The sequence below is a fragment of the Myotis nattereri genome (genome assembly GCF_964212035.1).
Source record: "Myotis nattereri genome assembly, chromosome: 14".
NCBI classification, from domain to species: Eukaryota; Metazoa; Chordata; class Mammalia; order Chiroptera; family Vespertilionidae; genus Myotis; species Myotis nattereri.
In genome coordinates, this window is record NC_138089.1 from 41,062,772 (window position 1) to 41,081,233 (window position 18,462).

The 18,462-nt window shown below is 43.1% G+C and overlaps 1 protein-coding gene across 1 annotated transcript in view; it reads left to right on the forward strand.

Annotated features, from left to right (window-relative positions):
- Positions 1–18,462, forward strand: part of KAT2B (lysine acetyltransferase 2B) — a gene marked incomplete at its 5' end in the record, with an annotated part of 88,609 nt that overhangs the window by 19,263 nt on the left and 50,884 nt on the right. The window contains one exon of the mRNA XM_081106137.1: positions 5,567–5,693. Within this exon, the coding sequence (XP_080962263.1) occupies positions 5,567–5,693 (127 nt within the window). The remainder of the gene's footprint in view (positions 1–5,566; positions 5,694–18,462) is intronic.

Below are 18,462 nucleotides of genomic sequence, written 5' to 3' on the forward strand. Positions count from 1 at the left end.
TATGGTGGTGTCCAATAGGATTATAATATAAACCACATTTTCCAGTAGCCAGATATATTAGTTTTCTGGGGCCACCATAACAAATGATCATAAACAGGGTGGATGAAGCAACAGAAAGTTCCTTTATTCACAGATTTGGAGGCCAGCGGTCTGAAGTCAAGGTGTCAGCAGGGCCTGCTCCCCCTGAAGGCTCTGGGGAGAATCCTTCCTTGCGTTTTCCTAGTATCTGGTGGCTCCTGGCCATCCTTGCAGTTCCTCGTAGATGTAGCGCTCCAGTCTCCGCCTCTGCTTCACATGGCTGCCTTCCATGAGTGTCTGTGACTTGAGGTGTCCAAATCTCCCTCTCCTTTCTCTTAGAAAAACATCAGTTACTGGTTTTAGGGCCCAGTCTAAATCCAGGATAATGTCATCTCAAGAACCCTAAGTAGCCCTAGTCAGTTTGGCTGAGTGGATAGAGCGCTGGTCTGCAGACTGAAGGGTCCCGGTTCGATTCTGGTCAAGGGGCACACGCCCAGGTTGTGGCTCGATCCCCAGTAGAGGGCATGCAGGAGGCAGCCGATCAATGATTCTCTCTCATCATTGATGTTTCCATCTCTCGCTCCCTTTCCTTTCCTCTCTGAAATTAATAAAAATATATATTTTTTTAAAAAAGAACCCTAAGTAATCATATCTGTTTCCAAATCAGGTCCCATCCTGAGGTTCCAGATGGACATGAACTTTGGGGGACACTGTTGAACCCACTACACATTTAAAAAAATGAGAAAAACCAACAGTTAAATTTAAGTAATTTCATCTTTTATTTAACCCAATATCAAAATAGCATTATAACATGTAATCACTGTAAAAGAATTTTTTAAAAAAATACATTTCTTTATTGATTTCAGAGAGGAAGGGAGAGGGAAGAGAGAGAAACATAAATGATGAGAGAGAATCATTGATCAGCTGCCTCCGGTACGCCCCCTACCGTGCATCGAGCCCGCAACCCAGGCATGTGCCCTTGATTGGAATCGAACCTGGGACCCTTCAGTCTGCAGGCCGATGCTCTATCCACTGAACCAAGCCGGCTAGGGCTATAAAAGAATTTTTTTTTTAAAATATATTTTATTGATTTTTTACAGAGAGGAAGGGAGAGAGATAGAGAGCTAGAAACATCGATGAGAGAGAAACATCGACCAGCTGCCTCCTGCATATCCCCCACTGGGGATGTGCTCGCAACCCACGTACATGCCCTTGACCGGAATCGAACCTGGGACCCTTGAGTCCGCAGGCTGACGCTCTATCCACTGAGCCAAACGGGTTTCGGCTGTAAAAGAATTTTTAATGAGATATTTTAGCATTCCCCTTTTTTGGTTCTAAGTCTTTGATATCCAGTATCTTACACTTACAGCACATCTGAACTTGGGCCTACCACCTTTCAAAGGCTTGGTATCCACATGTGGCTGGCTGCCATGTATTGGCCAACACAGTTGGAGTGCTGTGTGTCTGACAGAGCTTTTGTACTCCTCAGTATCTGCCCTGTGGTTGCTCCCTCACTCTTTTCCTCTCTCTCTCCCTCATCCTCCTCTTTGTTTTTAGGGAATTTTCTGTTCATTTGGGAAAAGTCTCCATCTTTCTGAACAAAACAAGTAAAAATCTACTTTGTAAAAGCTACTGGGATCCCAAGACTCAGTGGAGGAAGCCAAGTTAGCCAGTTTTGAAAGAAAAGTATTCAGTTACATTTTTAAGCCTAAGTGTTTATTGTTGGTAGAATTCATCAAACACATCAGTTAAGTGTGGTTGATGTTTGGGATGTAACATTTTTATATTGAGTAGGGGAAATACAAGGCTTTATTATTACAAGTCTCCCTGCCAGGAGATTCGTGACCCACCTGCTGGGGTCCCCCAGCAGTCCAGGGGTTCCCAAAGGTGTGGACGGAGTCAGCGAAGAATGTTTTACACGGAGACAGCATTCAGAACTCTCTAGCTCTCTTTAGTCTCCGTGGATCTTCCCTGTGCCTGGCTGAGGCCTCAGAGATCCCAAGGCAAGCTGAGCCTTTATTTTATAGTGAGAGGTAAACAAGGTAGTGGTTTCCAAAGTTACACTGTTCTTGTGAGTTTCACTTGTTTACAGCATGGTTATACTTCCGGCACTTCCTCAGCCCATTAGCTTCCCAGATAAGATCTAGGGAGCCTCATAAGGTCAAGCCTAATTATGCTAAGAGGACTGTGCCCTCTAAGCTGGGAATTGTTTGTGACTTTGCCCACAGGTCAGTCCCGAGGCTTAACCCTATATCAGCTCCCTACACCCACCCATTCATCTGCCCCCACCAACGCCGCCATTATTCTCTGCCAAGTTAAGACAAGAAATGGCATAAATTTCTTTCTGGGCTGATTGCTGTAAGTCTGTTGCAATAATGAAATTAAAATTTATAAATCTTTAAAAAAATCTGTGTTGTCTCTCCAAGAATTGCAAGCTTGTCATTTTTTGGCTTGGACCTCAGTGAGGGGATAGAGGCTTTATAAGCAACTCCACAGGGAGAAATGTTTCGGATCCTTAAATTCTTAAATGTGGTTTGTGATAGGATGTGGTTTCTACCATCCCTCGCACCAACTGATTTATGCTGAGCTGTGTTACTGTCATCGGAATTTTTTTCTTCAGATGAATCCATGTTAAAGAAAATTAGCAAACAGCCTGTGAATATGAGTATCATAGAGAAGAATACATAGTACAATGTGAATGTCCCTTCCCCTACCCCAGTCTTGCCTCCCACATAAGTATGTATCTGTCTAGTTCCTCTATATATCCACATACATATATATTTAAATTGTTTACTCAAGTATTTTTTAAAAAGCATAATTACTTTATGCTATGTATTGTTCTATAGCTTGCTTTTCTGCCATTCACAAAGACTGTGAATTGTCCATGTCAGTACAAATAGCCTCATTCTCCATAAAGATGGCATAATAGTCTGTGGTACCAATCTACGTAATTTTTTTAAAGAATATATTTTTATTGATTTCAGAGAGGAAGGGAAAGGGAGAAGGAGAGAGAGATAGAAACATCAATGATGAGAGAGAATCACGGATCGGCTGCCTCCTGCATACCCCCTACTTGGGATTGAGCCTGCAACCTGGGCATGTGCCCTGACCTGGAATTGAACCATGACCTCCTGGTTCATAGGTCGAAGCTCAACCACTGAACCACACTAGCTGGGCTTGGTTGAATTTTTAAGATAAATATCATAAAAAAAAAGGAAAGGGTAATTATTACCCCCCTCCCCCACCTTTCCCCTCGGTCACACCGCTTCTGGTGAGTCACACTGGTCTCACAGCTCATAACTCCACATGCATAGGAGTTCTCTGGCTTAGAGTGCTGTTCTCCAAACTCAAAGTCTCTGGCTATTACAATGTTTTCCTTTGAGGTTTGACCTGCTGTACTTAATTGATTTGTTGGGGCTGTTTTGTCATCATTTTTCTTTCTCTAACCAAAGGCCTTCTGGAAAGGGCACTCAGATCAAGCCAGCTGCTCAGGAATGCTGGAGGCTTTGGGAGGCCCTTGAAGTAGTTATTCCACGATTACGAAGGGAGTGGTCCATAGTGGGGCTGGTTTCCTTTATTTCTAGAAGGATCGTGGGGCTGCTTTCTGTGGTGTAAGTTCACACGAGAGTCTTCCTCAAGCACACGGCCGCTGAGATCCTTCCAGTCACAGCAGAGGTGGAGGGCTGGCTCCTTGCAGAGAATCTCAAGGCCCAGTTCAACCTAGTAACCGAGCAATGGGGGTAGCAGCCAGGTCCTGCCTGATGCCTGGCCAAACAAAAGAGGGTGAATTGCGCATCAGAGGTTGTGCTGCTGTGGTTGCTGATGTAAGGTCCTCCTTTTGGTCCTGCCTGTCCGTGTTCACTGTGATGAACTGTGAAAAGCAATCAGGTTAGGCTGGCTAGATTCCCAGGGCCCACTGGGAAGGATTTTCCTTCTTCCACCTTGACCCTTCTTGTCTTGCCAATTATTTATTCTTTTTACGCTTCACACATCTACACACTTCAGAAACAGTCCCTGTTTTGGGAGAACTGTCTGTATGAGGTCAAGGCAGCAGCCGTTCTGTAATTTTCTACAAGTCAGACTTCTGCTAACTTCAGCAATCTGGTGTACAGCAGGGGGTTGGGTGGGGAACCAGTGCAGGGAGAAAAGACCTCTGAGGGTACAAAGATCTAACACAAAGCCCAAGCACAAGCATCTATGCAATTTGTTTTACAGGCCAGTGCTGTCCAGTAGAAGTATAATGTGAACCATATGTGTAATTTTAAGTGTTCCGGTAGCCACATTAAAAAAGCAAAAACAAACGGGTCAAATGAACTTTAATATCTTTGCTTAACGCTATGTATCAAAAATACCGATGTTTCCACATATAATTAATGTGAAGATTATTAATGAGGTATTTTATTTCATCTTTGCATTAGGCTTCTGAGTCTGGTATGTATTTTACATCTACAGTACATTTCAGCTTGGGCCAGCCACATTTCAAGTACTCAATAGACTTATGTGGCTAGTGGCTACCTTATGGGACAGTGTACATAGAAGGCTCTCACCCAGAATGAATCAGCACATGTTACATGTTACTCTAACATTTCCTGGTTTCCCAACCACAGCAGAATTGAAGTAGTAAGTAAACGGGAGAGCAGTGGAGTGCTAATGGGTAGAAGAGTTATAAATGGCTGGAATCACTCAATGCAAGCATGCTAGCCTGTCAATCCTTAGGACCCCAGACGTTCTCAATGTGGTAGCTTGGTAGAGCAATGGAAAAGAATTGATATCTTTCCATGCTTGTCCTCCACTCCATAACCCAAGTCACCACAAAAAGGCTGAATCACATTCACTGTTCTCTAAGAGGGCAGGGAAGTGTGAAGAGTTAGTGGGAAATGTGAAGGAATGTTTCTAGCAAGTGTTGCTAAAATAAGAGTGTTCTATACAGGACACCTGGAAAATAGACACGGGTAGAAATCCCAGACTACATAACGAGGCCCTCTCCATTCCTAAAGGTAGGAGCCCTCAGAGGACTTGGAAGAGCCTGCAAGTGTGGCTTCAGCTGGATGTGTCCCTCTTCGTGTCCCTTAGATTGCTAATTTCATTCCCATGGGTTTTTCTTCTGGTCCCTGGGACAGACCTGCAGCTGGAGCCGTGGAGCCAGCAAGATTCACCATGGCCTGGGCCCCAGCTGTGTTCAGGGACCTCAGGAGTCTGGCTTGTTGCTTTGGGAAACTTTTTGGATGGACGCCCTTGGAATGGCCCACTCCATGGGCATTTGCTTGGGCCATTGGTACTAAGTGTCTGGGTTTGCTGTCTGAGCTGCGGTACTCAAATTCCAGCCAGCAGAAAACCCACAAAATAACAACAAAACCCAAAATGCTTGATTCGGACACCCTCTTTGTCTTTTCTCTTTTTGTTGCCTGTGCATATTTAGAAAATTATAAAGTCAGGAGTGGAGAGGGTAGGTGTCACAGAGCCAGCGTGTATTGTTCTCGCGTAAAACATTCAGTCTGGTCCTGCCTGTAGCATAATATTGTCTCTCTCTCTCTATTCTCTTTTTTAGGCCGAGGAGTCTTGTAAATGCAATGGCTGGAAAAACCCCAACCCTTCTCCCACTCCCCCCAGAACCGATCTGCAGCAGATGATTGTCAGCCTAACAGAATCCTGCCGGAGTTGTAGCCATGCCCTAGGTGAGTTCCTCAATCTTCCAGGAAACTCGACCCATGTCATTGTTGCCAGAAAGGCCTAACTTACATGAATTCCGTGGGTTAACCAAACTTGCTCTGTATGAGGCAACAACAAAAGAGTCTCTTGAGTCCCATGAATTTGCTGGGGAGGGCTTCAGTGAGAGACAAGCCCTGTACTGTTTGCACTGCCTCTTCCCCCTCCCCTCAAGAGCTGCCTTGGACTTGGGGATTATCGCCAGATAAGATGAACGCCGGGCGACCGAGGTAGAGTGATGTGTGTTGTGTCCTGATTCATTCTGATGGGGACCTGAGGGTCTTCGACCCCTTAGGTTGAAACCTCAACCAACTGATTTGTTGTCTTTTTTTTTTTTTTTTTAAATACCTTATTGATTTCAGAGAGGAAGGGAGAGGGAGAGAGAGAGAAACATCAATGATGAGAGAGAATCATTGATCGGCTGCCTCCTTCATGCCCCACACTGGGGATCCAGCCCACAACTCGGGCATGTGCCCCTGACCGGAATCAAACCCAGGACCCTTCAGTTTACAGGCTGACGCTCTATCCACTGAGCCAAACCGGCTAGGGCTGATTTGTTGTCTTCTTGTTGTTATTATTTTCTGATTCCCTGGACTTTCTGGAAATGCTTCATTTTATCTCCATATTCTGTAGTTTCCTTCATCTGGTAGCTCTTTCTTCATAGGGCTTGTGTTCAGTAAATGTTTACTCGTGTTTTCCCTTTCAACTTTATCTGTCCCTGTGAGATAATCATTGTCACCGTGGCAAGATAGACCCTGCCAGGGTTACTCAACTGGACTGTGCTAATATGTTCTTGTCCTGTAAATAGTTTTAAGATAAATATTTTTTAAAAACCGTATTTTGTTTGAGTAGATCAAAGTTAAGGGGTAGTTTTCCCTATTAGATATTAAAATTCCAGTTCATAAGGGATCTTGGAAGATTATACTTATGTTTTTGTCTTCAGTTATCCAGTGCCCAAAAGAATGTCTTTATGTTCAGTTTACTGTCAACTATTGCAAGGACATACTGGGCAGAGCATTCTCACTAAAGGGACATTTTCCGCCTGACCATTTATACGCAGGTGGCTTCTTTAGGACATCATCTTTCTCACAAGCTTCCAGCTGACATGAAATGGTACAGCATCAGCCTTCCAGGTCAGCGTGGCCTGCGGTTTTATTTTGTACTCAGCTGGGGAGTATCTTGGTACTCACAGAGCAAAACAGTAGATAGCCTGATCTTCCCAGGAAGTTACTGTACTGGAGTCATCTTCTGAAAAAGGAAGCTGAGAACGTCGGTCTGACAAAAGAAGTAAACACACAAATAATTCCATCATTTGTGTCGATTTAACTGGTGTCTAACATAATGTGGGTGCTGATTTTTGAAGCAGCCCAGTGCAAAGGAAAGGCTTCAGAAGTTACAGAAACAACTTTGCTTATCACTCACTTTTTTCACAATTGATCCCTGAGTGAGTGCCCTTTAGAATTGCCTCAGAAAACATGATGCAATAAGAAGCTGGGCTCAGGAGCTCCTTACGCATTGGGCTTGAACTGTGTTTGCTATTGATTGGGAAAATTCGATTATCCTACACCAGTTAACATTGAAAAACAGAGTCTTTTTGCCTTCCTTTTCTTTTTTTTTTTTTTTAAATATATTTTATTGATTTTTTTACAGAGAATAAGGGAGAGGGATAGAGAGTTAGAAACATCGATGAGAGAGATCGATCAGCTGCCTCCTGCACGCCCCCCACTGGGGATGTGCCCGCAACCAAGGTACATGCCCTTGACCGGAACCGAACCCGGGACCCCTCAGTCCGCAGGCCGATGCTCTCTCCACTGAGCCAAACCGGTTCGGCTCTTTTTGGTTCTTTTAAAGCCTCTTAGCTGAGCAGATTGTCTCTACTCTGAGTATGTAAACACACATGGATACTCAAAGGCAGAAATAGTCTTTATTATAAAGAAAAGCCAACTTTGTCCCTTTCATATTTCTTTTTTTGATATATATTTTTATTGATTTCAGAGAGGAAGGGAGAGGGAGAAAGGGATGGAAACATCAGTGATGAGAGAGACTCATGGATCGGCTGCCTTCTGCATGCCCCACACTGGGGATGGAGCCCACAACCCAGGCATGTGCCCTGACCGAGGATCGAACTGTGACCTCCTGGTTCAGAGGTCGATGCTCAACCACTGAGCCATGCCGGCTGGGCGCCCTTTCATATTTCTTATCAGGCTCTGAAAACAAATATCATTATTTGACAATACATAATAGAATGGGGGGCAAAAAAGGTGTAGATCCCTTTACCTGACAAATCCATTGCAAAAATTTGACCTATTTGTAAGTTAAGATGTACCTTCAAGTTTAACCAAGAGGACAGTTACTATATACTTACTCATGATGCTAAAAAACGGAAAATAACTTAAACTTCCCAATGTAGGAGGTCATTGGTTAAATTAGGAAAATCTATGTTAGGAAATTTAATATGGCCTTTAGAAAAAGATGTATTTGACTACATAGAAAGATATTCTTAACATATTCTTAACCAAAACAAAGCAGGTCATAAGGCAGCTTAATTGGAGGTTTTATAGTTTAGGAATTAGAGGGTCAGCCAGCCCGAGTTCAAATGCGGGCTGTACAACCAATAGTTGTGAGTTGGAGCATTTTATTTCATCTGCCTGGGCCTGTTTTCTCTCTTCAGAAATGGAGCATCTACTGCATAAGGTTGTTTGGAGGATTAAGTGCGCTAATACATGTAAAGATTTTAGAACGGTGCCTGGCAAATTTTTTTTTTTTTAAATATATTTTATTGATTTTTCACAGAGAGGAAGGGAGAGAGATAGAGAGTTAGAAACATCGATGAGCGAGAAACATCGATCAGCTGCCTCCTGCACATCTCCCACTGGGGATGTGCCCGCAACCCAGGTACATGCCCTTGACCGGAATCGAACCTGGGACCTTTCAGTCCGCAGGCCGACGCTCTATCCACTACGCCAAACCGGTTTCGGCAAGCGCCTGGCAAATTAATGTATTATTATGAGCCCTTCTTCCACTTCAAACAACAGATATAAATTCTGTGCAGTTTAAATAAGAAAACAGTGTTTGTAAGACAGGTACCCGGAGCTCTCAGAAGCTGAAAACAAAGGGAAATTAGGTTTCAGTGGAGGATCTCAGCTGCAGCAATTTGTGGGCCTTCTGTCCTGTTGGATGATCCTTTTCTGGCTGCTTCCATCCCTGTGGGTATTAGTTCAGAGAAGGGGATCTGATTGGTGTGGTGACTGCCACATGCCTGTCTCTCAGGGTGTCATTCCAAAATGCATGGATATTGACTCAAGAACAGCATCATGAGTATAATCTCATTTTATTAGCTTAGAAAATATGACATTTTAATATATATAAACAGGAAAAGATCTGGAAGGATGTATGTTGAGTTCTGACAGTGATTTGCTTAGGGTTTTGGGGTTATTATAGACTAGAGGCCTGGTGCATGAATTTGTGCACGGGTGGGGTCTGGCCCGTGCCCTGATGGGAACTGATTGGGGTCAGGCCAGTGTGGGGAGGGGATGTGGGAGGTTGGCTGGCTGGCCCTGCCCCTGATCGGGGTGGGGGATGCCGATTGGGGGCAGGGACAGCTGCGGGGAGGGACCGCAGGAGGTTGGGGGGTGCTGATCAGGCTAGTTGGCCACTGCAGTGCATGTCATAGCAACCAGTCATCCTGGTTGTTCCGGTTCCGTGGCTTTTATATATACAGATACTTTCAAAATATTTTCCCCTTCTTCCTTTCTCCCTCTTTCCCCCACTTCAGTCTGCTTTCTTAAAATTAACATATCTGCACCTTTTCAAGTACTCTTGGAATTACTTCCAGAATGCCATTGGATCTTAATATCAAGGCTGTAGAAAACCTTTTTCTGAGATTATGCTTCCTCCAACCTACCTCTGCTCTTTTAAAAACTTTTTATTATGGAAAGTTTCAAACGTATGTAAAGGTAGAAAGCACAGTATCAAGAATATAGAAAAACTTTTTTCCCCGTTAAGAAGCTTTTTATTATGAAAGTTTCACATATGTGAAGTAGAAAGAGCAGTTTAATGAACTAGTTTCTACCCATCACCTTATTTACTTCTGCCATTTCCCCTTCCTCTTTTATTGCCAGAGTATTTTAAGCAAGTTGCTAGACATCTTTTCTTATTCATTCAAATTACTTTTTTTTTAAAGATGGATATTTTATTTATTCATTTATTTGTTTTTATATACTTTACAAAGTGTTCTCCCTCCACCACCTCCCCCCCCCAAATAGTTCTAGTACCCATCTGGCACCATTTATAGTTATTACAATATTATTGACTATATTGTCTATGCTATACTTCACATATCTGTGACTATTTTGTAACTACAAATTTGGCCTTCTTAATCCCTTCATCTTTTTTCCACCCAGTCCTCAAACCCCCTCCCCTCTTCCAGTCATCAGTCTGTTCTGTGTATCAGTAAATGTGTATCTGTTTTGTTTGTTTATATTGTTCTGTAGATACCACATATAAGTGAAAACATGTGGTATTTGTCTTTCTATGACTGACTTGTTTCACTTACATGCAGATTACTTCTCAATCGTTACCCACAAAGTAGAAGTTGGGGTCTAGGGAATTCTTTTAAGCATCATGCAAGCCTTAATTCTCAAATACCTTGTGTATGCTGTTCTATTTTCACCGGCACTATTCTGAGCATGGTTAATTTAGTCCCCAGTAATGTACATGTGTCAATGTGTAATGCTGCTGGACTTGTCAAAACAAAACATTCAGGCTCATCGATTGAGATGATGTCTAGTCTATTGATTTGCTGTTGGGCATCTCTTGGCTCAGCTATACATGTTCTTTTGACAGCAAGCTCTGGTTTCCTGTTGTCTCCTGACAGTCACTTCTATCCCAGGCATCCTTGGCCTGCTATAATTTGATACTCATTATTGTCTCCTGGGTATGAAACACAGGACTGACAATAGTCTGATCACGTGGAAAGAACATTCAACTGGGAGTTAGGAAGCAAGAATTCTAGGCCTGGCTCAGCAGTTTACCAAGTCCCTTAACCTCTTTGCAATTCAGTATCTTTGTCCACATAATGAAATGGTTAGTCTAGACCCGTGGTCGGCAAACTGCGGCTCGCAAGCCTCATGCGGCTCTTTGGCCCCTTGAGTGTGGCTCTTCCTAAGCCTTAGGAGTACCCTAATTAAGTTAATAATGTACCTACCTATATAGTTTAAGTTTAAAAAATTTGGCTCTCAAATTTCAGTCGTTGTACTGTTGATATTTGGCTCTGTTGACTAATGAGTTTGCCGACCACTGGTCTAGACCTACTGTCTGATATTGTAGCCTCTTGATAAATGGGGCTAATGAACACTTGAAATGTAGCTACTCCAATGTGAGATGTGCTGTAAGTGTAGCATACATGCAAAATTTTTTTCCTTCCTCACCCAAGGATATGCTTTTTTAAATTTTTTAAAAAGATTTTTAGTGATCAATTTTATTTATTTATTTATTTATTTATTTATTTATTTATTTATTTTTGAGAGAGAGAGAGAGAGAGAGAAACATCCATCAGCTGCCTCTTGCATTCCCCCTACCAGGGATGGAGCCCACAACCCAGGCATGTGCCCTGATCTGGAATCGAACTGGTGACCTCTTGGTGCATGGGAAAATGCTCAACCAACTGAGCCACACTGGCCAGGGCCCGAGGATATGCTTTTACTGACCTTAGAGAGAGAGGAAGGGAAGGAGAGAGAGAAAAACATATATGTAAGAGAAAAACATTGATTGGCTGCTTCTTATATGTGCCCAGGGGATTGAACCTGCAACCTAGGTATGTGCCCTGCCTGGGTAATGTGCCCAAAACCTTTTGGTGTACAAGATGATGCTCCAACCAATGGAGCCACCCAGCCAGGGCTATATGGGAGATTTTGAAAGGTTATTATGAAAAAAAGTGAGCTATCTGATTAATATTGATTACATAGTGAAGTGATATTTTGGAGAGATTATGTTAATAACATTTATTATTAAAATTAATTTCACTTGTTTTTTAAACTTAAAAATATGTCTATAGCTCACATTTTATTTCTATTGCATAGTGCTGGCCTAGAATATTCTAGTCCCTTTTTTGAAATCATTTGATCTTTGGGACTAGTACAATCAAACTTATTTATAAAAATTTGACAAAGTGTTCTAACAAAGCACTTCAGTTGGCCCAAACATTTCTCCTTATATTAGTAGCAATAAAAATTCCTGATTTTGAGCCTGCTTGTTTAAATAGCAACCTGCTTCTGTGACCAGGAAAAGAGGAAACACTATTGTAATCAAAACACGATTGGAATGTTTGTTGACATTTTTGGGGCTATTGTTCTGAACTGTGCCAGAACAAACTGATTATTACATTTGACTAGTAATATATATATATATATATATATTTTGCAGTTTTATGTAGAAGGTCTTGATTATTTTTCAATGCCATCAGTTTTTTTTCTGATTTATACTTAATATATATTCTAGGCACATATTACACACACACACACATTTAAACATTACAGTAGGGGAAAGTGGCAGTTGTTTATTACTATGGTTACCTCTGCTTACCTGCTTATTTACAGTAGAAATTTTCCAAGGAAAATAAAGAGCTAGCATTAACAATTACGCTAGAACTTGTTTCTTAAGTAGTATGAAGTCTGAAGGGACGACCAGTTTTATTTTCATGGACTATTTCAGACATTTAGATCATAGGCAAGTCATTTGACCCAATACAGTTTCTTTGGCCTTCCCACATTTGCATAGACCTCACATTTGCATAGACCTCTGCCACTTAATCACCCCCTAGCTCCCATTTACACATCATACTGTGCAGATGCCAAATGACATGGTGCTCAGCCAGCACGATGACACAGCCACCTGAGTCAGCGTGCTTCTCTTGGCTGGGTGTCCTCTGTTTTTCTAATGCCGCCTTTCACACACAGGTTTCGGAGTTGTCGGGACCTGTGAGTCTGGGGCAGCAGGAGTGAAGGGGATACACTGATAATATTTGTCCTGCTTGATAGAAGTTACTTTTCCCTACTTTCCTCTGGTCATGAAGTCCTGTTGAGCTTCTTTCCCTGCAACCCCCCCCCCCTCCCCCGCCAGCACTGCCCAAATTCAGGCTTGTTCTCTGTATTCTTTGGTTGTACCTGCACCAGCGCTGGGAGTCCTTACCTCCATTCTTGTGCACCCATCTTCCCGAGGAAGTAGTGACCTACTCTGATCACATTCTCCAGCTTAACCCCTCTGAGCTTCCCATTATCCTCAGAATGATGTCCAACTTTAGCTGAGCCTGCCGGAGTATTCAGGCTTCTACTGTCCGGCCCTCCCCCCCACTACCTGGGTTGGCTGTTCTCTGAAGGTTCTTCCCTCTTTCTCCCACCTCTGCCTAGATGTGGAGGCCCCACCACTGCAATGCCTTTCCTTCATTTTCTGCCAGGGGATCCCTACTCACCATCAAGGTTTCACTACTAGAGAACTGGCTAGAGAAAATAAAGACCTTCTCGGGACTCAGTTGCAATGCACCTTCGTGGATAGCTGTAATTATCTATCTCCTTGTTGGTTTTCTAGACCAGGCTGACGTTTGCTCTAGTTCCTAATATATTTCGTTCCTTGGGCAAAATTGGGTTTATTCCTTCATCAATAAATATTCGTTAGATTCAGCAATAGTAAGTCACAAGGTGACTGGTTGTTTTTATTCGCATGAGGCTTTTATAGTTTGTCATCTGTACCTGCACCGGCCAACACCAAAGCCACTAGACGCGTGTGGCCATGAGCACTTGAAGTGTGGCAAGCGGAATTGAAATGTGTTGCAAATGCTAAATGCACACGGATTTTAAAGACTGTGTGTGACAAAAGAATGTGAAATGTTAATAATGTTTTTATATCGACTACTTGTTGAAATGAATAATCTGGTATGCATTAGGTTAAATATGACTTATTATTAAGATTAATTTCACCAATTTATTTAATTCTTTTAAAGTGGCTACTGGAATATTTAAATGGACATATGTGGTTTGCACTATATTTTTACTGGAATGAACTCACTGAAAGGGCTCTGACTAGTAAGCTGAAACTTCTCTGGTTCTCCATTCCAGAGCTGAGATGACAATAGGTGAGACCACTTTTAAACTCTAAGCCTTTTGCACAGTGTCAATTCAGAAGGTTTCATTGAAGGAATTTGTTTCACCTCTTTTCGCCTTGACCGCCAATGGCCACGAACCAAAAACGTGTTTGAGCAGCTTTCAGATCCTATGGTTGCCATGCCATTTGCTGTGGCTGCAGCGAAAGGAGCCAGAGACACGGTAGCTGCCTGCGCAGCTGCTGCCCGCTCACCCTGCCGGGCCTGTGGGAACTGGGCAGGCTGTCCTCAGCGAAGTGCCGGCCAGTGATACATGGCACCAGAGCTCAGTGAGGGTCACAGCACACGGTGACACGGTGCTTCCTGTTCCCAGCCAGGCAACAGCTGCGCCTCGATTCCTAGCAGCAGGCTTTTGGCGGTTCACTCTGTGGCCCCCTGGGTATTTGCAAGTCTGACACAGCACTGAGAGGGGCCACCTTACAGCCTCCTGCTGAGATGTCAAGACAGCAGAGCCTCCCCCCGTCCTCTGACCCCCCTTCCCCTCCCCGCTGTCCTCCACACAGCCTGAGAGGGAGCTTTCCCCAAGATTCTTGGGTAATGATGTCGATGCTTTGTACCAGCCTCTCGAAAGACTGAAATGAAAGCAGGGTTGTTTCCACTTGATGGTCAAATTCCAGGTGGAGGAAAGATTTTTCAAAACCTTTTTATTTGGAAAGAATTTCAGATTTCAGAAAAGTCATGAGAATAAGGAAGGAAGAGCATCCTGTATATCTCTTGCCCATACTTACCTACTGTTGTCGGATGTGGACTGGGACCAAGGCAGGTCGCAAGACCCGTCCGGAAATAGGATTCCTGCGAAGTCGTTAGAAAAGGATTCCAGGAGTGCGCGCATAGGAGGATTTGAGGTACAGTGGTCAGATTTATTGGAAGTGGAAGGGTGCTGAGGGCACAGATGCCCCTGAAGAGGCTGCCACACTGCCTCAGCCATGACCAGGTGGCTTAGCTCCATCTCACTGTGGAAGGAGTCCAGCCTCTGGGGCCACGCCAGGCCCAGGAGGAGGGCCAGGGGCCTGGAGATGCTCTGCCATCACCCCCCACATTGGCATCCAGACCTTCAGTAGTCTTGCTCAGTCCCTGTTCTCCTCTGGCCCACTTTCGATTCTGTGTTTCATCCCACGCAGCTGCCATGGTGCACCTCAGGCCTTTGTTAAACTTTGATTTTAATGCCTTGGTTTGGGAAGGGGTAAGCTTTCTTTCAAATTATCCAACGTCTTTCTTGGCTCTTCCTGGGTCTATGTTGGTGCCTCCCCCTATCCAATCCCTTTCCTTAGTCTTTTGGGTTTTGTGCCCTTAACCTATCCGATCCTTTTCACAGATTTTCCCAGGGGCGACTCCTCTTTTTTTTTTTTAAAATATATTTTATTGATTTTTTTATAGAGAGGAAGGGAGAGGGATAGAGAGTTAGAAACATCAATCATCGATCAGCTGCCTCCTGCACACTCCCCACGGGAGATGTGCCCGCAAGCAAGGTACATGCCCATGACCGGAATTGAACCTGGGACCCTTGAGTCCGCAGGCCGATGCTCTATCCGCTGACCAAACCGGTTAGGGCTGGGGCGACTCCTCTTTATGGCCACTATTTTTGCTCCTATTCTGCCTCAAAGTTCTGCTTCATCATCTGGCTTCCACTACTCATGTGCTTAGTATAACACCCCCCCATCCCCCGCCCCGAATGCTCCATCTTGGCTTCTACCGTGCATGTGTCCAACAAAGGAATTTCCCTTATTGTTTGTTGTCCCCCCACCCCCAAATCTGGCTAATGGCAGTCATTCCCCTGGAGATTGGAAAGCTGGTCTTTCCTGGCTACTCGAGGATTAAGTCCCATGTGTCCACTGGTGTGTCTGTGAAGCTGTAGCTTCCTAGTTAGTCAGGCTTAGCCAGTTTAGCTTCTCTTTTTCAATACCTAACTAGCTACCTATGCTAACACTACTAGTAACTTTTTGCCCTATTTGTTTTATCATGTCCTCTCTCTCTCTCTCTCTTTTGCACACACACACATATATACACACATATACACAGACTCATATATGACATGCGATATATATATGAGTCTGTACGTGTTGTGTGTTTGTATTTATATGTATATACTTCTTTTTTCCTGGACTATATAAGAATAAGTTGTATATACATCATGACTCTTTTCTCCTAAATACTTAAATATGTATTTCCTAAAAGCAAGTTTATTATTTTAAATGACCTCAGTTCAGTTACCAACTTCAGTAAACTTTAACATCAATGTAATACTTTATTTAATCTGATGTTTGTATTCCAGTCTTACCAGTTGACCCCCAAAATGTTCTTTACAGCATATTTTCCTCTCATTAAACATCTAGTCTGGAATCACATCTATATTCAGTTGTTGTATGAAAGGAAAACAGTAAGTCTATTCACACTCAACAATTCTGACATCCAGAGTGTGGGTTTGTCCACACCAAGCAAGTCTCCAGCTCTCTGGTGGACATCAAATGGATGTCCTACAGTTTAACTCAGTTCTGACACTGATTGCTTGTAGTTAGTGCAGACCCACAGGCTAAGGGCTCAGTCCCCCTTCCTCTTCCCACTCCAGGTGCCAATCTCAAGTTATGCTACTGACTGACCTGCTATAAATTTGAGGTTCCCATGGCTCCCTCTTCAAGTTTGATAATTTTCTGGAGTGGCTCACAGAACTCGGGAATACAGTTTACTTTCTAGATGACCAGTGTATTTTTTTTTAAAGATTTTTATTGATTTCAGAGAGGAAGGAAGAGGGAGAGATAGAAACATCAATGATGAGAGAGAATCATTGATTGGTTGCCTCCTGCACGCCCCTACTGGGGATGGAGCCTGCAACCCCGGCATGTGCCCTTGACCAGAATCGAACCTGGGACCCTTCAGTCTGCAGGCCAATGTGCTATCCACTGAGCCAAATGGGCTAGATGACCAGTGTATTATATAAGGATGCAACTCAGGGACAGCTGGATGCAAGGGACGCACAGGGGCAGTTGTGGGGGAAGGAGCTGGGAGCTTCTGTGCCTCTCCACGTGTGTCACCCTTCCAGCACCTCACATGTACACTGACCCGGGAGCTCTCCCAGCCCTTTCAGTTAGGGTTATAGTGGAGGCCTCATTATGCAGGCATGGGTGATGAAACCATTGGCTATTTCAGTGATGGACTCAACCTCCAGAACCTCTCCCCTCCTGGAGATGGAGGGCATGGCCTGAAAATTCCAACTCTCTAATCACTCTCTTGGTTCCCCTGGTAACCAAACCCCCTCTCCCCTAATCCTTAGGGGTTTCCCAAAAGTCATTTTAATTAACATAAACTCTGGTTTGATTGAAAGGGATTTGTTATGCATAACAAAAAACACTCATTTCACCTTTATTGCTCTCATTACTTATGGAGTTGCAGTGGTTTTAGAAGCACTGGGCCAGGAAAGAAGACCAAATACATATATTTCTTCTTCTAAATCACGTATTGTAGCAGGTCTCTTTAGTCTCCTATAATCTGGAACAGTTAGTTCCTCAGCCTTTTTCTTTTATGACTTTGACAGTTACATGGAGGGATGTTTTAAATTAAAAAAACCTATTAAAGAGCTGGGAGAAAATACATGTTATCTTTTGTTTATGTAAGGACTTTTGCAAAAAAGATCTTAAAGAAATTCCAACCATAGATTTGACTTTCTAAAAAATTTAAAAATCCTATACAACCAAACCAACCAACCAACCAACCAACCAACCAAATGAATCCCAACCAAATCCAGGAACATTTGCCCTGAAGATGACAGACATAAAGCTTTTTCGAGGCAAACAAACAACAAAACCCCCAACATTTTATAAAAGCAGCCATAGGACATGAATAGGCATTGCACAAAAGAACAAGTACAAATAGCCACTAACATGAAATCAAACAACTCTAAGGGCATTCAAGTGAATGTAGATCAAGACAGTGGGGGACCTGCATTCATTTTTTTTTTTTTAAAGTTGGATTAAATTACTAGGAATGATTCTCCACTGTCTGCAAGGGTGGGGTAAGGGGTAGTCTCTCACGCTGATGATACAATGTACATTGAAGCAAACTTTATTGGGGGTGGGGGGAGTTAGGGAACATATAAAAGCTTTAAGTAACAAAGACTCAGTGTTATGAGCTCCGTGGCAGATTAACTGCGGTAGATTTGTGCATGGTAGTTTAAAGGTTTTTATTTCACTTTATTTTTAATAATGCTCCCAATTTTGTGTCGAAGAGGAAACTTTAGCCTCCTAGGTTCTTTTGGCTGGTCTAATACTTAAATTGACGTGAGACAAATTAACAAGAGAAGATAACAAATTTAATTACATCCATACACATGGGAATCTCACATACACTAGAGGTTCCAAGACAAAGTTAAAATGAGGTGTATGTGACATTTTGGGCTAAGGATGAGGTAAGGCACTTAGGGGCTTCAGAGAGGAGGAAGGTCGTTGCGGATGTTAACAGATGTTCAGTAATAAGTAGTTTGCCCTGCCATATAGATTGGTCAACACAGTTATTTCTGGTGATAATTCTTATTATGGGCAAGGCCCCTAATTTAAATTCTTTAAGGGAGAGGTAAAAGTTTCTCATGAGTC